Here is a 19,651-nt window from a genome sequence, read left to right on the forward strand (position 1 = left end):
GGCCGATCAGGGCCAGCTGGTCAGCAGGGAGGGACCATGGGAGGTTGGCTGGCTATAGAAGGTTGGCTGTGGGAGTACAATGACCATCAGGGGGCAGCTCCTGCATTGAGCATCTGCCCCCTGGTAGTCAGTGTGCATCATAGCTACCAGCCAGTCGTCCAGTCGTCTGGTCATAATAGTCATAATATAGTCATAATAGGCTTTTATATAGAGAGACTAGAGGCCCGGTGCACAAATTAGTGCATGGGTGGGATCCCTCGGCTTGGCTGGTGATTGAGGCCTATTCGGGGGGCTGGCCGGCTGGGGGGAGGGGCTGCAGGAGGTTGGCCATCGGGGGAGGGGGGACAGGAGAGGCCACGGGAGGTTGACCGACCCTGGGGGAGGGAGAGTCCCTGGGGGGAGGGGTCACAGGAGATTGGCTGTGGGAGTACACTGACCACCAGGGGGCAGCTCCTGCATTGTGTGTCTGCCCCCTGGTGGTCAGTGCGTGTCATAGCGACAGGTCGACTGGTTGTTCCAGTCGTTCAGTCATAACAGACGCTTAGGCTTTTATATATATAGATGTATGAATATGTCATTTGTAGCACAACAAAAAATAAGCATTTCCACAAAAGAATTCTGTCAAGATTCAGTGTATTAGTTATCTACTGCTGCACATAACAAACCAACGCAAAATGCAGTGATTTGAAACCACACATATCCATGATCTCCGTTTCTGTGGATCAGGTGTGGGCGTGGCTGAGCTGGTGTCTCTGACTCTCTCCTGAGGTTACAGTGAAGCACCAGACTGCAGTCTCCTACAAAAACTTGACTTTGCAGTCAGGGAATCCACTTTTTTTGCTCCTTTTTCGTGTGTGTGTGGTAAGATATACATAAAATTTACCATCGTAACCATTTCTAAGTGTACACTTCAGTGGCATTATGTGCATTCCCCTTGTTGTGCAACCATCACCAGAAAGCTTTCATCTTCCCAGCTGCAACTATACCCGTTAAACACTAACTCCTGTCCTCCCCCTACCCCCTGTCCTCCCCTTACGCCCCCCCCCCCCCCGCCAGCCCCAGGCAGCCACCACGCTCCTCTCTCTCTGTGGATTTGATTATTCTCATTACCTCATGCAAGTGGAATTATACAGTATTTGTCCTTGGTGATCGGCTTATTTCACTTAGCATAATGTTCATGCTATAGCATGTGTCAGAACTTCCTTCGTTTTTATGGCTGAAGAGTATTCCTGTAGGCATATGCCACACTTCTTATCCGTGCTTCCGCCAATGGGCACTGAGAGGCTTCCACCTCTGGCTGTTGTAATGAACATGGGCATATGACTGTGTGACAGCTCGTTTCAGGCTACTGGACTGAGGGTCTCCATTCCTTGCCACACCACATGGTCCCTCCATAACACTGCTTCCATGGCAGCTTGCCTCCCCAGCATGAGAGAGAGAGAGAGAGAGAGAGAGAGAGAGAGAGAGAGAGAGAGAGAGAGAGAGGGAGAGATTGAGATCAAGACCTAAAAGGAAGCCAGTCCTTTTATACATAATCTCAGAAGTAACAAGCCATTACTCCTGTCATTCTGTTAATAAGAAGCCCATTATTAAACCCGGCCCACACTCCAGGGAGGGGAGTGCATAGTGAAGTGAATACCAGGAGATGGGAAGGGTTGGGAAACACTATTAAGACTGCCTATCATAACCAGATAAGTGCATGTCTATCAACTGAATCTAAAAATCAAAATAAATGAACAAGGAGTCTAATGATCAAATTACATTGATGAATAAAATAGAACCAGAGGCATAGACACATGGAACAGACTAATGAATCTCAGAGGGAATGGGGTGGGGATGGGAGGTGAGTGGGAAGAGATTAACCAAAGAACTTATATGCATACTAGAGGCCCAGTGCACAAATTTGTGTACGGGTGTGGTCCAGCCAGCCCGCCCTGATGGGGGCCGGACCAGCGGGAGGTGGGGGAAGGGGGGGACCTGATCGGGGCCGGATCAGGCTGGTTGGCTGCTGCAGTGCTCATCATAGCCACCGGTCCACCATTCTGGTTGCTAGGCTTTTATATAGAGAGATATGTATTACCTATGGACACAGACAATAGGGTGGTGAAAGCCTGGGGCAGGGCAGGAACTGGGTAGAGGAGGACAATGAGGGGAGGAAAGGGGGCATCTGTAATACTCTCAACAATACAGGTTTAAAGAAAAAAAAAAAAGCAAAGGGACTCAGATGTTGGAACAGTAAGGTCATACAGAGAGGGGCTCAGTGGCCCAGCAGTCAGTTATGTGGTAAGCAAGGATGCATCTTAGAGGTAGAGTATGCCTTGGTTAAGAGCCCAGGCTCAGGAAGCAGGCTGCCTGGTTGAATCCTGGCTCCCACTTACTAGCTGCACGATTCAGGGCAAGTTGCTAAAGGTTAAGACCTTTAGGTGACCCAGTTTTCTCATCTGTAAAATGGGGAATGAATAGTACCCAACTCACTGTTATTACAAAAGTGAGTTAACGCACACCAAGGTGCAGCATGAGCACACAGCTCACACAGGGACCTGCCAGCTGCCATTATTCCAGAGGCGCGGTGCCTGCAAGACCCACAGATGGAGCAGCTCCTGTGACTTTCCAGCTCCCAACAGGTCTGCCAGGACTCACAGCGCTTTATATCCACCACCACATGGTTTTCACAGGAAGGTAGGAGGGGCACTTCCTTTGTTAAAAAGAAAAAAATGTTTTTATTGATTTTTAGAGAGAGAGGACGGGAGAGAGAGAGAGAGAGAGAGAGAGAGAGAGAGAGAGAGAGAGAGAAACATCGATGAGAGAGGAACATCATAGATCGGCTGCCTCCTGCACGCCCCTTACTGGGGATGGAGCCCACAACCCGGGAATGTGCCCTGACCAGCAATAGAACCTGCGACCTCTTGGTTTCTGGGTCAATGCTCAATCACTGAGCCACACCAGCCGGGCTAGAAGGAGCACTTCTATGGCATTTTGACTGTATTAAATGTTTACCTCCCACTGAAAGACTTTTAAAAATCATACACCACACTTATTTGGATTTTTTTTATTGCAAATTTCTGGTAAAGGAAAGAACACAGAAGCTGATTCTCTTTTAAACTTTGGTGATAAGAGTAGGCTCACAACCTCCCCAGCGCATGAGTCACTGGGGGCCTTTGATACAGACTGATGCCCGCGCCCACCTCCCAGAGGCTCTGACGTCATGGGTCGGGGCAGCCCAGGCACCAGTAGCTTTGCGGACTCCCCAGGTGATCACAACATACAGCCACCGACAAGAACCACTGCCCGAGCTCAGGACACTTAACGCAGCATCAGGAGCACCTGAGCAACTCAGCGGACAGCCAAGCATCACCCGCTCACCACACCCTTCTCCCTGCCTCCAGCTGGAACCCCGTGCCCCTCTCCCCAGGGGTCACTGGGCTGATCTTCCTTTTCAGAGACCCAGAGGAGACAGATGAGGAGGGGCCGTGACTCTCTGTGCTGAGGCTTGTGCTTAAAACTCGGAGAACTGAACTAAACAGGGTTACTCTGCCACAGAAAGAACTCTACTTTCTGATTGCAAAAGAGCATTAAACATTTTCATTGTTACATGGAAATGGTCTGTCTATACCGAGAGGCAGAAATTCGTGACAAAATAAGGAAATATGTGTTGGATGACATATTTTTTATATGACTTCTCTGGTCCGAATTAAAAAATTTTTTTGTCAAGCCATTGAGGGGAGGATATTATATACTTTAGCAGCATATTTTATATGAATAAACAGTAATAGACAGATGTTTCATTTATGATTTATCCTAAAAATAGAAAACACTTTGATTTTCCTGAGTCCTCAGCAAAAAAAAAAAAAAAAAGATTTAAATTTTTTTAAAAGTATTCCTGTTTCCTTTCTCCTGGGCACCCTCACAGTTTAGGACGGTGTGTGTCTTATGACCAATTTTTACATCCACAGGTGAACAGACAGCACTGAGCCAATATTCAACAACTGAGCCAATATGGCAACTGAAAAGAAATACCCATCATCTATAAAGTTGCTCAAACTTAAAAAGTTTCCTGACAGTGTTATAAATGCAATATTAATTTGATTCTCTGTTCATACAAAAGTATGAATTTCTACTTCATTAATAATACTGAGTGGTTAATGTCATGACAGTGATAAAATTTTAGAATTTAAAAAATACATAGGATCCAATTTTTACATCATAATTCTGATATATTATCATGCCTTCTACTTTGTCTGCAAAACTTTTGTGGGGTACAGTGCATTGACATGATAAAACCAAGGCACAGAATACAGTAAGTGTTTATAAACAGAAGCACTTTGTGCCAATTTTGGAAACATTTAGAGAGGAGATCATAAAGCCTGAAAAATGCTCACATCCTATTATAATTAATGAACAATTAATTGTGCAAGAAACAGACTATTAACCACCATTTCATTATTAAATATATGGCTATCACTATACAGACTGTGAATAATTGAAAAACATTTTTCAATATTAAAACCTGGTATAACTTGTGGTCAATGTAGATATTGTGTCTTGCATTATCTACATAATTGTCTCAAGTTTCCATTTTAATTTGCAATCTATATGGCAGTTATCAATTTTTAAACTGTTCTCATTATGTAAGTGGTGTTTTTTTCCCCAAATGTTAAGTCCCTTCCCCCTACAAAAGACAGGAGATTTACAAGAAGTGTGGTGAAGGCTTGAGGGGGGATGGGTGTGGGGTGGAGGGGATCAACAATGGGGGATGGGGATGGGGATACCTGTAATACTTTCAACAATAAAGATAAATTTTTTAAAAAGAAATGCATAGACAACAATAATAAAATCCAAATATGGACTCCAAGGTTAAATTCTAATCTATCAGGACATTCTCTTAATTTAGGGTGAGGAGCAATACATTTCTGTGACAATTCATTCGTTTTTTAATTTAAAAAAATCACCATGACATTTTTAAAATAGCAAGGTCTTGGCCAGAGCATCAAGCATTGAAGGAAAATTAAGTCTTTTCACTCATAAAATGAAGGGGATAAAGCCTTTCCAAATCAGGGAGGGAGGGAAGGATATCCCTTTGAATTTAGAGAAATGAAATAAAGTGGTAAAAATTATATTTAATATTAGAGGCATAGTGCATGAAATTTGTGCAGCAGGGGAGGGGGGGGGTCCCTCAGCCCAGCCTGCACTCTCTCCAATCCGGGACCCCTCGGGGGATGTCCGACTGCCAGTGTAGGCTCGATCCCCACCGGCAGTCGGACATCCCTCTCAAAATCTGGGACAGCTAGCTCCTAACTGCTCACCTGCCTGCCTGCCTGATGCCCCTAACTGCCCCCCCCCCCACCGCCAGCCTGATCACCCTTAACTGCCCCTCCACCAGCCTGGTCACCTCCAACTGTCGCCCCCTGCCAGCCTAACTGCCCCTAACTGCCTCTCCTGCCAGCCTGGTCACCCCTTACTGCCCCCCGGCTGGCCTGGTCCCCCCCAAATTCCCCCCTCTGCTGGCCTGGTTGCCCCTAACTGTCCCCCCTGCTGGCCTGGTGGCCCCCAACTGCCCTCCCCTGCCGGCCTGGTCGCCCCTAACTTCCCCCCCATGCCGGCCTGGGGCCCCCAACTTCCCTCCCTGCTGGCCTGGTCGCCCCATGCAGCCTGCTATTCAGTCGTTTGGTCGTCCCTCTCTAACCCCCCTGTCAGCCTGGTCGCCCCACGCAGGCTGCCGTTCAGTCATTACTGTGATGGAGTCCCGGACAATTTGCATATTCCTCTATTTTAGTATAGGTTTTTAAAGATAGAGTGTTTTCAAGACTCAAGGTAAACATTTAGACCCATGAAAACACATTTCTTGGCACATGCACGCCATAAATAGAACAATCCCAAATGCCACCACACCCTGACAGAGGTCTTGAGCTCCCAGACCCACTGGCAAAACCACCTTTGAGGTCCTTGTCCCAATTCCCTTCACATGGGAGCTTCCGGCTTCTGCATCTGTTGGATTTGCTTCTGTAGCTGGTCCTTGTCCAGTTTCATCTTGGCTTCAAGAACTTGCCTGAGGGATCCTATGCTTTCATAGATGGCTGTAAACCCTTTAGGAGGTAAATTCACAAGAGTTAATATTAAAAAACAATGCTGTATCAAATTCTACAGCATACTAGTATAGTCATAGTTGATTTGGGCAAAAATTATCAGTAGATGTTAAAACTATTGGAGTAAAACTTTGATGGGAAACAGGATAGTTACATAGTTTCACAGTATCTCCCTACAGATTACTTTTTAAAAATATTTTTTTATTGATTTTAGAGCGGGAGAGATAGAAACATCAATGATGAGAATCACTGATTGGCTGCCTCTTGCACACCCCACACCAGGGATCGAGCCCGCAACCAGATCATGTGACCTGACTGGAATCAAACCACATCCTCCTGGTTCATAGGATGACACTCAACTACTGTGCCACACCAGCCAGGACAGATTACTTTTTAATTATCAAGGGGAAAGGAATTATTACAACGGAGAAATCTGGCAGCTAGACTTTAACCAAGTGATCAAAGCTAACTTCACTGATACTGGGAGAAACCAACATCATGTACCCCTGGTAAGGTACCCTGGGAAGGACACATCCCTTCTGTGACATTTCTGTCCAAAACCTACAACCTGAATATAATTGAGAGGAAGAAAACAGACCCAAACTGTGGGACATTCCACAAAATATTGGCCTGTGCCCTTTAATGTCAGTATCACCAAGAAACTGATCCATATCAAATGAGAGTAAATAAAGAAGCACAATAACTAAATGTGATGTGTAATTCTAAATTAGAACCAAGACCAGGGAAGGTTTGCTATAAAGTCAACAATGGTTAAAGTTGAAAATTGAATATTAAAACATATTTCACCAATATTATGTTGTACTATAGTTATTTAAGAGAATGTCTTTGTTCTTATGGTATATAGCTTAACATAATAAAGGAATAACAATGCATCATAACTTCTGCAACGTCCTCCCAAATAATTTAGAAAAAAGTTATGTTCACACACACACCCCCAGAAAGATATTAAGCAAATTTCCAAAATATTAACAATTGGTTAATCCAGATGAAAGGTATATAGAGGTTTTTTAACTGTTCTTACAGTTTTTCTAAATTTGAAATTATTTCAAAACAAAAAGATAGAAAACGAAAAATTTCCCCATTGAAAGAGCATTTCATATTATTCTGTATTCCTATTGATTTTTAAAATGAATGTTTTAAAGGTCTTGTCTTCATTACTAAATTTAGAATTTTCTCAGGAAATTTTCTTTATATAGCAATTCATGAAAGGTAAAAATATTATTAAAAATTCTGTCCCTATTGAATGGAAAGACTACATTACAAATTAAAAGAGTAGGTTATAAATCAGCATGTATAGCATGAGCTTTCATATGAAACAGTACATTTATGTATATCCTATATGTATAGAAAAACATTCATAAAATGACCTCTGTGTAAAAGAAGGTACAAGTATTTTTAAAAATGTTTTGTGCTTTATGAGTTTCCATTAAGAAATGTATTGATTTTGTAAGAAAAAATTTAAATATTTTTAATCATAAAAAGGTTCATATGCATTTCTTATTAGGTACTAAATATTAAAAACCTCAATGGTATGTTGATTAAATCATAATAAATCATAATAAATCAGTTAAACACAGATGAAATATTCAAATACCATATTCTAATAGCCCAAAAGACCAAGAGAGAAACTTCATTTTTATATTTATAAGTTCCTCTGCTCATAAATTTAGTTGTGGCTTCTACTTAAATAAAACAATATACATTGGTGGTAACAACAAACTTTTTCTTGGGGTATCTAAGTACTTTTATTTCCTTATGGCCAAAATACAACAATTCCATAGAAGGAAATTATAGAATCATGGAATTGGAAGGAGCTAGGAGAAAACTTAGTCCGCCTTCTCACATTACAAGGCTGTTTTCTCTTTTCCGACCAGATCAGCAGCTTCCACTTGAATACCTTCAATGACAAAGAGCCTTAAAGCTCACCAAGCCACCGTGTCATTTTAGGACCTGTTAACTGAGGGTATAGTTGGTCCTCACTTAACAATAGGTTCTGTGACTTTAAGCAGAATGACAATAATGAAACTGACTTTTCCATAGGCTAATTGACATAAACGGGAGTTAAGTTCCTAAGGTATCTCATGAATGTTTTAACAAAATGACATTGAACAAAATGACCTTATTCCAGGACCTGCTGTACTTCTGTCTCAGGTTGAGTTAAAATCTGTCTTCAGGGAGAACCAAGATGGCAGCATAGGGTACTACATTCACCACCTCCCACAACCACATCGAAATCACAACTAAAATACGGAACAACCATCACCCAGAACCACCTAAAAGCTGGATGAATGGAAGTCCCACAACTAGAGAAGTAAAGAAGAAAGCACATTGAGACTGGCAGGAGGGGCAGAGGCGCAGAACTGGCTGGACCAGTACCCACGTGTGCTGCTTTTGTAATTGGGAGGGAGATCGTCTCTGCAGAGGCCACCCGTGAGGAGTAAGGGGTCCCAGCCCCACACCGGACCCCCAGCCCAGTCTCACAGAGTTTGGAAATGAAGCCACCATAACTATGGGCTGTAAAAACCAGTGGGGATTGGGGCTCAGTGGCATGGAGGCTGCTGGAGACCCAGCTGTTCCTCCTAAAGGGCTGGCTACATGAAGGAACTTAGAAAGTCCACTTTCTCTGAGCTCCAGGGTGAGGCTCTGGGGGACACAGACTCCTACAAGAAGAAACTGGATTGTCTGGCATCGGAGCTGGAACTCAGGGGGACTTTCTCCCAGATGGAGGTGCTTGCAAGGGTCATTGTTCCTATACTGGGACCTCCCTGGTGGCAGGGCTGACTGGCAGCCATTTCTGTTTGCTCTGCCCAGGTGATTCCCTGAGACCCTGCTCCATCCAATTTGTAGCCTCACTCAACCTGTGGGCAGTGGCTTTTGCTATGAATGGCCTGTCCTTACTCAGACTTCAGACTTTGCTAAAATCTCTCAAACAAGCTACAGCTGGGTCAGGGAGCCCCAAACCTATCAATAAGAGGCCCAAGACCCAGAACTAGCAGCAGCCTGCCTTGCTTCATAGATGAGCCTTGCTTGGACACGTCTAAACCCGATACAAATAGGAGGAATCTGCAGATCCCTCTGTAGCTCCTGCTGGGTGGCCCCCGGCTGTGGCTGACTTTGTACCTTCCTGGAGACCCAAGAGCCAGTACACCCACTGGTTAGTGTCAGACCATACTAGATTATAACTCTACACATCCATGAGTGACACACTCAAAGGGCAGACTCAGTGAACACCAAAGCCCCACTGAAGCAAGCCTTGCTCCATAGGGGTGTCTCTTGCATAGCAGCTCTCCCCCTGTAGTTGCAGCTGGTCCCCACAGCCAATTTGGACTGAAGATCAATTCCTCCCAATGATACCAACAGCAATCAAGTCTGAACTACAACATGACTGTGCAAACAGCCCACAAAAGGGTGCACCTAAAGTGCCCAGCTCAGGTGACTGGGAAGGCTAAGCCAGTGGGTCCTATAGGACACCTACTACACAAGTCCACTCTACCAACTCAAGGATACATAGAAGCTCTACCCAATATTTAGAAACAAACACAGGGAAGTAGTCAAAATGCAGAGACAAAGAAACATTCCACAAATGAAAGAAATGGAAGAAAGCAAGCTCCTGGATATAGAGTTCAAAACCACAGTTATAGGTTACTCAAGAATCTTCTTGAGGCCTCCAAGGGACTTAGTGAGACCTTCAAGGATCTTAGTGAGAATGCCAAAATAATGGAAAAGGATCAGTCAGAAATTAAGCATACACTGATGAAATAAAGAATAATATACAGGGATTCAAGAGTAGAAGATCCTGAGAATCAAATCAAGTATTTGAAATATGAGGAAGCAAAAAGAAGAAAAAAATATGAAGACAGTGTAAGGAGCCACTGGGACAACTTCAAGTGTACCAACATTCTCATTATGGGTTGCCAGAAGAAGAGAGAGAGAAAGATACTAAAAACCTATTTGAAAAAATAATGACAGAAAACTTCCCCTACCTGGTGAAAGAAATAGACTTACAAGCACGAAGTCCCAAAGAAGAGGAACCCAAAGAGGACCACACCAAGAAACATCATAATTAAAATGCCAAGGGCTAAAGACAAAGAGAAAATCTTAAAAGCAGCAAGAGAAAAGCAGTTAGTTACCTACAAGGGAGTACCCATACGAGTGCCAGCTGATTTCTCAACAGAAACTATGCAGGTCAGAAGGGAGTGGCAAGAAATACTCAACATAATAAATAGCAAGGACCTACAACCAAGATTATTCTACCCAGCAAAGCCATCATTTAGAATTAAATGTCATATAAAGAGCTTCACAGACAAAAAAAAAAAGCTAAAGGAGTTCATCACCACCAAACCAGTATTACATGAAATGTTGAAGGGTATTCTTTAAGAAGAGGAAGAAGAAGAAAAATATAAAAAAAGATAAATAATAAAAAGGCAATAAATACATATCTATCAACAATTGAACCTAAAAAAAACAAAATAAACGAGTAAGAAATCTAATGAACACAATAAACTGGTGAATAAAATGGAATCAGAGGCATGGAAATGGAACAGACTGATGATTCTCAGAGGGAAGGGTAGTGGAAGGACGGGAAAAGATTAACCGAAGATCTTATATGCATGTATGCATTACCTAAGGACACAGACAATAGGGTGGTGAAAGGCTGGGACAGGGCGGGAACTGAGTGGAGGGAGGCAATAAAGGGGGAAAGAAGAGGAACATGCTCTCAACAGTAAAGATTTTAAAAATAAAATAAATAAATATAATCTGTCTTCGGGTCACTTCCACTTTACTGGTTCCAGTTCTGTATTCCTGACTCAGAGTGTAATTCTAATTCCTCCTTTTATGTCAGCTCTAACATTTTCTCCTAAACAAGTGTGAATTAATGGGCCCTGTTGACTTCCGAGTAGAGGAAAACCACTCTACTATGATGGTCCTACTAGCAGTATACAATAAAGCCTTCAAAAGCCCTCACAGACATGTGCTTATCTATGAGACGTAGTCACCTTGGCTCTGAACAGAAAGGAATCTGTACACAGTACTAAAGAAAGCACACATCAATTGCTAGCTAAACAATCTTCATTTTGTTTGCTTGTCCCTTATGGTGGCTCTTGGAATTAAAATGTTTTAGTTGAATACAGCATAGCTACTTAGAAAATCATCTAAGGCCATTTCACTGTTCTTGCCATTAGCCAGTTCATGGGCAGTTGTAGAGAATACTAATTAATTGGTTTCTAGATCAAATAGAAAATAAACCATAGAAGCTGTTTTCTTTTCAACCTACCAGCATCAACTTCTGCTTTCATTTCCTTCATGTCCTCCGTCATCTGCAACTCCAGCTTGCTGATTCGCCCATGCACCTTCTCTTCTTCTTGTTTTGTTCTCTGCCCTTCCATATGCTTCTTCTGACTCTCTTCTAGTTTGTCGAGTCTGGCTGACATCTGGCTGAGCTTCTTCTCCATGTCCCTTTCACTGGCTCCCTGAGATCCATGATAAGAATTGCACCTCATTACTCCAAAAACAAAGTCTGTATGGCATTTGCATCAGCTATAATGTCATTTAACAACAGTCTGCAGGGAACGGAATCGCAAAGGTGGCTCGTTGCTCACCCTAATATCCATGATCCTTTCCTCTCTAAGAGATCCCCAATTTACAGCTGGGTATAAGGTTATCCAGAATAAATATGACATTTTCTACTGTCTCCTGAGTTTCAGGTAGCCATACGATTAAGTTGTGGCCCATGAGATGCAAGTTCAAGTGTATATGGAAGTTTCCAGGAAAAGTTAAAAGACAGCTGAGGCATGTCCTTCTTTCCCCTCTTCCTGGAATTCAGACAATGACGGGAGCTCCAGCAACCTTCCTGAACCACAAGGACAAGGGTCGCTCTCTAGGATTGGCAATTATGCCAGGAGGATCCTGAGACTCTGAGGACTGACAAGCTACCACATCAGCCCAGACATCTTCTATGTGAAAGAGAAATAAACATCTATCTTATTAAACCCCATTATCCTGGGGTTTACTGTTAGTTGTTAGACCAATCTTCATGTAAAAATAAGAGATATGCTAAATATATTCCTCCCTACCCTTCTCTTTTCTTCCCTTCCCTTCCCTACCTTTTTCTTCCCTTTCCACCATGCTTCATTTTTATGGGAATCTGTGTCTGCAGGCAAGCTCTGGAGGCCAGAACCACAAACTCCAAGCTAAAAGTGGGTGGGCTATGGCATGACAAAGCTCTCACAATGCTGTCTGATGCAGAGTCTGCAATTCAACAGGTGGGCTTTCAAAGGGCAGAGCTAGAAATGCAAACTGCACCAATCACTTCTGCTCCATCAAAGTTCGACAGGAGGAAGCAGTGCAAGAAAAGAGAAGGGAGAGGGAGATGCTTAGGCTAAATGACCAAACCAAAAGAGCTGCCTGCCAAGTACCGGTTTCAGAGTTTACTGGTTTTGAATCCTATCTATGCAAGGCTTTCTCAATATGGTGTTTAAGCAGTTTTGCACACCTCAGTCCTCTGGAAGAGTGGGGTAAAAGGACAAGGAAGCTGGAAAAGAAAACAGTGGATTCTCTTTACATGTTACACCATGACATCTCATACTGTGGTTACAGTGTGACAGAGGGGCCTGGAAGGAGAAGTCAAGTCAAGACTGGTTATGCCAGGTCATGAAATTAAAACAAGCCTGGTTGAAGTCTGTAATTGTTTGATTTAGAAAAGCAGATGGACAACTTGGTTCATTAAGGTCTTCACTTAAATTCATCTTAGCTGAAGCTATTAAAATTTTCTACTGAGCCTTTGTTAACCAAAACAAATCAGAGTGCTCCATCTCTTTATGACAAAGAACCAGTATGAACCATGGAAATGGATTCTAAGGCAAGCAATGGAACAGCTTAATATGGTGCTAAATAAAGCGATGATAAATTACTAGGTATTACTCAAACATTGCAGACCCTCACCAAATGACCATGTTATTGCTAAACATCAATACCTACACTGTTTTCCTTAACAACCAAGGAGAGCTGATCGATTTTCTGTAAAAGTTCTTTTTCTATCCGTTCCTGTTCCTGCTGCAACCATTTCCGAGCAGATAAAATCTGGTTACTGAGTTCCTCAATTGTACCCTTAAATCTAAAATAAAAGAGTCAGCAAGTTAGATGTAAAACAATTCAAAAATGACATCAAACAATCTCAGTCTCCAATTATCAAATTTCTCATAAATATGTCAGCATTAAACTGAGCCCACTCAGAATTACATGCTTACCTTCTCTTAGACTTGCATTTTGAACTATTTTGGGGAGGGGGTTGAGGAAGATGATATAACAGAAAAGCACCTGCAATACTTCCTACTCATGACGAGCTGACAGTGTGGGCAGAGTCACACAACGCCACACCAGGTGCTAATCTTTGCAGTTCAGAGGGTCCCCTAGGGCTCCCAGCTCAGAGGACACTGTCCTAGAACCCCTTCTGGCTCCCCTATTTTTCTGGGCTCTTCCTCCTTCTCCCTTTTATCTCCCAGAACTGGAGCCTGGCTCCCTTTTTCTTTAATATTCTCCAAATTTCTCTTGCCCCCACACAGATATTTTCTAATTTAAATAAAAAAGAAAACTGAAATAAAAACATAATCCAATCTTCTATTCCTCTAGTCCTCCCCCTTTCCAAATACCTTAAAATAACACTTCATACTTGCTGCTTTCCTTAATTACTTTTTTATTATTTTTATTATGAAATGTAATGAAAATACAAAAGAATATATGTGACAAAAGAATCTAAACGATAACAACAAAATAAACACCCACTGTGATAAAAACCCCTAATTATATGCAGTTTGTTTGCTGCTTCTTCCCTATTAAGAAACCCTCAAATGTAAACTGGATACATGGCTGCCTAGCCAGAGACTACATTTCCCAGCCTTCTTTGCAGTTAGGTATGGTCATATGACTAAGGTGGACAACTGGACACATGTAGGAGTGATAAGTACAACTCCCTGGTCATTAAAAACAAAGCTCTTTGGCCTTATCTGGGCAGGAAGCCAAGCCAGCAGCTCCACCTAACTGACCAGGAAGACTGACCACAGAACACAGCAGCTTTACAGAATTTATTTATTCTAACAGTTTTCTGGTGCAGTCTTTAGACTTTTCTATATATAAGATCATGTCATCTGTAAATAGGGATAACTTTACTTCTTTTTCTCTGATTTGAATGTCTTTTGTTTCTTTTTCTTGCCTAATTTCTCTGGCTAGGACTTCCAGTACCATGATAAACAGAAGTGGTGAGAGTGGGCACCCGTGTCTTGTTTTTGATCTTAGAGAAAACACTTTCAGATTTTCATCATTGAGTATGATGTTAGCTGTGGCCTTGGGATATATGGCCTTTATTATGTTGAAGTACATTCCTTCTATACCCCATCTGTTAAGAGTCTTTATTATGAAAAGATGTTGAAATGCTTCTTCTGCATCTATTGAGATGATCATGATTTTTATCCAACATAATGTGGTATATCATGTTGATTGATTAGTGTATATTGAACCATCCTTGCATACCAGGGATACATCCTATTTAATCATAGTATATGATCCTTTTTATGTACTCTTGAATTTGGTTTGCTAGTATTTTGTTGAGAATTTTTGCATTTATGTTTATCAGGGATATTTTATATGTGGCTTTGGCATCAGGGTAATGCTGGCCTCATAAAAAGAGTTTGGAAGTGTTCCCTCCTCTTCAATTTTTGAATGAGTTTGAAAATGGTTGCCATTAATCATTCTTTAAATATTTGGCAGAATTCACCCATGAAGCCATTTGGTTCAAGGCTTTTATTTGTAAGGAGGTTTTTGATTACTGATTCAATTTTCTTCCTTATTACTGGTCTGTTCAGATTTTCGATTTCTTCATAATTCTGTCTTGGTAGGTTGTATGCTTCCAGAAATTCATAGATTCCCCACCCCCCAGGATATCCAGTTTGTTGGCATATTATATTTCATAGTAGTTTCTTATGATCCTTTGCATTTCTGTGGTATCAGCTGTAATGCCTCCTCTTTCGTTTATAATTTTATTTATTTGAGTCCTCTTTTTTTCTTGGTTCACCTAGCTAAAGTTTTATCTATTTGGTTTATCTTTCAAACAAACCATTAATTTTGCTTATTTTTCCCATTGTTTTTCTATTCTGTATTTCATTTATTTCTAGTTTAAGCTTTATTATTCCTTTCCTTCTACTATCTTTGAGATTAGTTTGTTATTCTAATTCCTTGAAGTGTAAAGTTTGGTTGTTTATTCGAGATCTTTCCTTTCTCACAATGCAGACATTTACCTCTGTAAATTTTCCTCACAGAATTGCTTTTGCTGCACCCCATACATTTTAGTACGTTGTGTTTCTATTTTTATTTTTTTCAAGATTTTAAAATTTCCCTTTTGATCTTCTTTATACATTGATTTTTCAGGAATGGGTAGTTTAACTTCCAATGTTCCTCCTATTATTGATGTCTAATTTTACACTATTATGGTAAAAAATAGATACTTGGTTTTATTTCAATATTTAATTTGTTAAGATTTCTTTTGTGGCCTAATATATGCCTCTATCCTAGAGAATGCTGTGTGCACTTAAGAACATGTATTCTGCAGCTGTTGGATAGAATGTTCTGTATGTCTGTTAGGTCTCTAGTTGGGCAGAACTGCTGTCCACACTCTGAAGGAGCGGGGACCACCGGCTGGGCTCCCTGTCCAGGTAGGGCTACTTGATGGGCTGCACAGTCCTGTGGAGCCAGTAACTGAGCTCTGCAATGACCTCTGGTTGGGTGGGGTTGCAGGCTGTGTTCCCTGGCAGGGTGGTGCTGCTGGCTGGACTCTGATCGGGCAGAGCTGCAGGCTGGGCTCCACAACTATACCTGATCAGGTGGGACACCTAGCTGTGTTCCCCAGCTCCACGTTCAGGCAGGGCTACAGGCTGAGATACAGGTTCAGACAGGGCCTCGGGCTATGTTCCACAATTCAGCAGGCTGCTGGCTGTGCCCCACAGTTGACTGAGGTCACTAGCCAGGCTCCCTGGTCAGGCACGGCCACCAGCTGTACCTAGCAGTTGTGCAGAGCTGGAAACTGTGCTCTGGGGTCAGGAGGAGTTGTTGTCTGGGCTCCCCAGTCAGGTAGAGCCGCAGGCCATGTTCTGCTTTTGGGCAGGAGTGTTGGCTGGGTTCCCGGCCTGGGCAAGTCTGTGCTCAACAATGAGGTGGGGCCATAAGCTGGGCTCCAGAGCTGCCTAGGGTCACTGTTCAGGCTCCCTGGTCAGGTGTGGTTACAGGTTATAGCAATTATTATATTTTGTAGAAGTTCTAATTGGTTGTTTAAATTCTATTGATCAGTTTTGATCATCTCTTATCCCTTAATCATACTTTCAAAATATGTGTGTGAAACTCACATATACACATGAATTCTTATTCTATCCAATAATTACTGTACATGCAGTATTCAGAAGCCTGATTCTGGGTTTTTTTGTTGTTTCTTCTGATTCAATCATTTGTGTAGCTTTTCCCTTGTGTTGTTTCACAATATTTGATTGTAAATTCATGTTTCTTGGGACTTCCTTTGTCTGTGGGAAGATTTGAAGACTGAAGATTTGCATTTGCTTCTGCCAGGAATCTCAGGGTCATTCTAAGACAGTTACAGAGGCATATGTGATGATACCACAGTTCCTGTGGTTTTCTTCAAGCCCTCTGGGTAATGGGAACTACCGTTCTAAGTCTATAGAAAGCTTGTGTTAGGATCCTGATACTCAAGACTAGCTTTACTTCTCTACCCAGAGGCAAGATTAGACAGATTGTGATCTCTGTGGATTTTTCCTAGTTCATCCAGCAGGGGTTCACCATTTGGATCTCCAATACATCCCCCACCCCACAGAGGCCCCAGGCTGTGCCTGCTTGCCTCCGTGACCAGCCTCGTGTGTACACTTCTAGACTGCAAGTTGTAGGAAGAAAAATAAAGATGTTCATGTCTGCTGACTAGTAAATACTAAAAGGTTTCTTTTGTTCCTGTGTGGTCAAAGAAAGAGGATTGGAGAGATCTTTCTGTGCTTGGCCAGCTTCTAGGATCTATGAGAAATGGTGACATAACTCAACAATTATGTAAATACAGGCAATGAGAGGGGAAAAAATTGTGGTTTTCACAGGTAAATTCCTGTTAAATAGGCAACAATCCTGAAATAGCATTAAACATGAAGGCACTGAGATGTAAAGATCCAGAGAATGTGTAATTTAAATTTCCATAAGCCTCTAACCAAGTTCCATACTGTAGTCATCTTTTAAAAATGTAGTGTCAATATACACATATGTACACACACACACAAGGACACACACATGCATATACAGTCAATGCTGGCTCTGCTTTGGCAGGAAAATGGGAGGTCATGAAGCTTCATGATGGGAGAAGGTGTGTGGTTTTGTGATCGAGCATAAGATGAGCTTCGCTGCAGGCAAGTGCAGTCGAAAGGGCCACTATAACTAACGGGCCGCTGTAACTAAAGGGCCGCTATAACTAAAGGGCCGCTATAATTAAAGGGCCGCTATAACTAACGGGCCGCTGTAACTAAAGGGCCGCTATAACTAAAGGGCCGCTATAATTAAAGGGCCGCTATAACTAACGGGCCGCTATAACTAAAGGGCCACTATAACTAACGGGCCGCTGTAACTAAAGGGCCGCTGTAACTAAAGGGCCGCTATAACTAACGGGCCGCTATAACTAAAGGGCCACTATAACTAACGGGCCGCTATAACTAACGGGCCGCTGTAACTAAAGGGCCGCTATAACTAAAGGGCCGCTATAATTAAAGGGCCGCTATAACTAACGGGCCGCTGTAACTAAAGGGCCGCTATAACTAAAGGGCCGCTATAACTAAAAGGCCGCTATAATTAAAGGGCCGCTATAACTAAAGGGCCACTATAACTAACGGGCCGCTGTAACTAAAGGGCCGCTATAACTAAAGGGCCGCTATAACTAAAGGGCCGCTATAACTAACGGGCCGCTGTAACTAACGGGCCGCTATAACTAAAGGGCCGCTATAACTAACGGGCCGCTATAATTAAAGGGCCGCTATAACTAACGGGCCGCTATAACTAACGGGCCGCTATAACTAAAGGGCCGCTATAATTAAAGGGCCGCTATAACTAACGGGCCGCTATAACTAACGGGCCGCTATAACTAAAGGGCCGCTATAACTAACGGGCCGCTATAACTAACGGGCCGCTGTAACTAACGGGCCGCTGAAACTAACGGGCCGCTATAACTAACGGGCCGCTATAACTAAAGGGCCGCTATAACTAACGGGCCGCTGTAACTAAAGGGCCGCTATAACTAAAGGGCCGCTATAACTAACGGGCCGCTATAATTAAAGGGCCGCTATAACTAACGGGCCGCTGAAACTAACAGGCCGCTATAACTAACGGGCCGCTATAACTAAAGGGCCGCTATAACTAACGGGCCGCTGTAACTAAAGGGCCGCTATAACTAACGGGCCGCTATAATTAAAGGGCCGCTATAACTAACGGGCCGCTATAACTAACAGGCCGCTATAACTAAAGGGCCGCTATAACTAAAGGGCCGCTATAACTAACGGGCCGCTATAACTAACGGGCCGCTATAACTAAAGGGCCGCTATAACTAACGGGCCGCTATAACTAACGGGCCGCTATACCTAACGGGCCGCTGTAACTAAAGGGCCGCTATAACTAACGGGCCGCTATAACTAAAGGGCCGCTATAACTAACGGGCCGCTGTAACTAAAGGGCCGCTATAACTAAAGGGCCGCTATAACTAAAGGGCCGCTATAACTAACGGGCCGCTGTAACTAACGGGCCGCTATAACTAAAGGGCCGCTATAACTAACGGGCCGCTATAATTAAAGGGCCGCTATAACTAACGGGCCGCTATAACTAACGGGCCGCTATAACTAAAGGGCCGCTATAATTAAAGGGCCGCTATAACTAACGGGCCGCTATAACTAACGGGCCGCTATAACTAAAGGGCCGCTATAACTAACGGGCCGCTATAACTAACGGGCCGCTATACCTAACGGGCCGCTGTAACTAAAGGGCCGCTATAACTAACGGGCCGCTATAACTAAAGGGCCGCTATAACTAACGGGCCCCTATAACTAACGGGCCGCTGTAACTAAAGGGCCGCTATAACTAAAGGGCCGCTGTAACTAAAGGGCCGCTATAACTAAAGGGCCGCTGTAACTAAAGGGCCGCTATAACTAACGGGCCCCTATAACTAACGGGCCGCTGTAACTAAAGGGCCGCTATAACTAAAGGGCCGCTGTAACTAAAGGGCCGCTATAACTAAAGGGCCGCTGTAACTAAAGGGCCGCTGTAACTAAAGGGCCGCTATAACTAACGGGCCGCTATAATTAAAGGGCCGCTATAACTAACGGGCCGCTATAACTAACGGGCCGCTATAACTAAAGGGCCGCTATAATTAAAGGGCCGCTATAACTAACGGGCCGCTATAACTAACGGGCCGCTATAACTAAAGGGCCGCTATAACTAACGGGCCGCTATAACTAACGGGCCGCTATACCTAA

General features: G+C 43.1%; 1 protein-coding gene across 2 annotated transcripts in view; it reads right to left on the reverse strand.

The window, feature by feature from the left end:
* Positions 1-5,578: 5,578 nt before the first annotated feature.
* FAM81A (family with sequence similarity 81 member A) overlaps positions 5,579-19,651 on the reverse strand; it is an 86,184-nt gene continuing 72,111 nt past the window's right edge. The window contains exons 7-9 of one of the 2 annotated variants that reach the window (XM_059699594.1): positions 13,083-13,218; positions 11,380-11,575; positions 5,579-6,083 (exon numbers count right to left, since the gene is read on the reverse strand). In XM_059699594.1, the coding sequence (XP_059555577.1) occupies positions 5,959-6,083; positions 11,380-11,575; positions 13,083-13,218 (457 nt within the window). In that variant the 3' untranslated portion in view covers positions 5,579-5,958. The remainder of the gene's footprint in view (positions 6,084-11,379; positions 11,576-13,082; positions 13,219-19,651) is intronic. The other variant, XM_059699598.1, reaches the window with a different exon arrangement.

This window comes from Myotis daubentonii, chromosome 1 (assembly GCF_963259705.1).
Source record: "Myotis daubentonii chromosome 1, mMyoDau2.1, whole genome shotgun sequence".
NCBI lineage: Eukaryota > Metazoa > Chordata > Mammalia > Chiroptera > Vespertilionidae > Myotis > Myotis daubentonii.